The sequence below is a fragment of the Branchiostoma floridae genome, chromosome 1 (assembly GCF_000003815.2).
Source record: "Branchiostoma floridae strain S238N-H82 chromosome 1, Bfl_VNyyK, whole genome shotgun sequence".
NCBI lineage: Eukaryota > Metazoa > Chordata > Leptocardii > Amphioxiformes > Branchiostomatidae > Branchiostoma > Branchiostoma floridae.
The window spans coordinates 2,410,934-2,413,386 of NC_049979.1; the positions used below are offsets into that span (position 1 = coordinate 2,410,934).

At 42.4% G+C, this 2,453-nt stretch overlaps 1 protein-coding gene across 1 annotated transcript in view; it reads right to left on the bottom strand.

Moving 5' to 3' along the window:
* Positions 1-2,445, bottom strand: part of LOC118423989 — a 13,671-nt gene extending 11,226 nt beyond the window's left edge. Inside the window, exon 1 of the mRNA XM_035832376.1 lies at positions 2,313-2,445. Within this exon, the coding sequence (XP_035688269.1) occupies positions 2,313-2,444 (132 nt within the window). The 5' untranslated portion in view covers position 2,445. The remainder of the gene's footprint in view (positions 1-2,312) is intronic.
* Positions 2,446-2,453: the final 8 nt, after the last annotated feature.

Here is a 2,453-nt window from a genome sequence, read left to right on the forward strand (position 1 = left end):
CTATATTTGTAGTTTATAGAGTGAACTATGATTAGGCACGAGTAGATGTCATTCTTTGTACCTTGTAGTTCTGCAAGGAGGTTGTCAGTACCAAATGGTTATTACGGTCAGACGTTTCAACTACTATCCAGCAGTTTTCGTCAGTGCCCGTCAGTGTACTGCACGAAATCTGCCGGATAGTAGTGGAAAAGCTTGACCGTTACCAAGACCATATACAGTCGCTTGACAGCCACTGTCGAAAACTGCTGGATAGTAGTTGAAACGTCTGACAGTGATATCCTTTTGGTAATAATAACCTCATTGCATAACTACAAGGTACAAAGAATGACATCTACTCGTGCGTAATCATAGTTCAGTCTATAAACTACAAATATAATAATTAAGCAAACCCATTATGTCCATAATTCACCTTTATAAAATTATGATTTTGTTATGTGGTTTTACTCAACATTACTCTTGTTATATGCTTTGCTTGTCTGTATTTGTTTCAATGTTCTTTTGTACTCTCACTTTGTTTATGATGGCGACACGAAAAGAAGCGTACCGACTACCGAGCTGCAATGTGTCGCCACCATGTCATGTACCTATGTGTTGAAATAACAAAAATCAAGTTGATATGATCTTGAAGCCCAACATCTGCTTTGAGATGAGGTATTTGCACAACAAATGAGACAACAAACCCGTCACTCCAGCGATGACGTAGTTCCCACACGACAACCAAACACTGATTAGCCTTAAAATCAAACAAACACAAACAGACTGAAGTGGTATGACTCTGACGTCAGCATAATGTTTGTACACTCAACAACAGGTTCACAAAACAAAACAAGAGTCCGTAGAACACCAACCTTCTTGAAGTAATTATGGCGTTTGTTGTGTGGGTTAAGATGCTTGATACGTGTACATATTCCAGGTAAAAACAATATCTTTAAAACCCGTTTCCACAAATCTTCTTGAAGTAATTATGGCGTTTGTTGTGTGGGCTAAGATGCTTGATACGTGTATATATCCCAAGAATATTTCATTAAAACCCGTTTCCATTCATGTTCATGAAGTAGTTTACAACAACATCAGGCAGTAACCAAGGCAGTGGCCTAACGTCTGCTTAGAGGGTAGCTGACTAATTCCAAACAGCGAGAGCCTGTGTACGTGGTACGGGCTACCATTCGGCGACCAACAGATGCTTTGTGTGTGTGTGTGAATTGTACCAGACTACTTTCATGTTGTGGGTTTCGCTCTATAATTAAAAAACAAAAGAAGAACGGAGCCATACACCCCCTCCAAAAAAGGGAGACACATGCAGATTAGAGCTCATCCACCGAACCGGATTCACAGCCCTGTAGAGAGATTAATGACGTTTAATGAGTGTGAGATAATCCGTCCTTAAAGTTGATGGGCTCGGTACTTAATCCCCGACGCCCCTGCACTCGGGCAACCGCGGTGGGCACGGGGCATCTCTGGGTGGGCGACGGTGTGGAACTCTTCATTTCTACCACCACTAAGCGGAACATGTCCCCCAAAAAATGTGTTTACGTAGTAATTATCGAATTTGTTTCTGCAATCACCCTCCAGAAGATAACGTTGCCAACAGATTTGTATCAAAATATAATTTTCCGTGTCAGGGTAACTGAGAGTTGGGAGTTATTTTCGTGCTCTTTAAAAGGACTTTCTTTTGCTGTGAAAGAAGTACTGAGGTTTGACTCTGTCATAGTATAAAGACTAACCTGTTTTGCGATAATAAAGGGGCCCAACAGCGCCATCTAGTGGAATTACGTTGAACTGCAGGCAGGAGGTCCAAGCCTGTGTCTGTCCTGCCATCACGCGCTGACAACGGAGCGATGTCGCAAAATAAATATGGGTGGCTAATCCCTCTAAAGAGTTCTACATAAAATTTAGATTCGGCATTTACACGAGCAAGCAGGTGTGGGGATCCGGCTTTCTCGGTATTCCATGCCTGTTGTTGCATACTACACGAATCGTTAAATGGTGCCATAATGAAAAAGAGTTCTCATTGTTGAATAAGCGTGGTAAAACGCTGAGATTGAGCTGCGTCGCCCTTAAATCTGCTTAAAACTGTAGAACACGTATTTCAAGAGTGCTGAGATGACACAGAGACCAAGCGATCTCTAAACCGGTCAGTCTTTTACGGCTCTCCCTTCCGAATAGAACGGTAATCAGTTCAGCTTTTGTACCATTTTCAATTGAAAAAACCCTCTGAATATGTTATACAATAATCGTCCAGTTGGTAAGAATGGCACAACAATAAGACTGTTCTGTTGGAACTTGTATCTGTAGGACACAGTGTCACTCACCTGCGCATGCGTCCTCGGCTGTAAGGTGCCAGATCCCGGATGTACACGGACTGGTGTTGATTTCCAAGCAGATGTTGGGAAGGAAGATTTGAAGATCGAGGCTGCCAGGTTTCCCGAATATCTTGGTGGCATCGGTCGTCG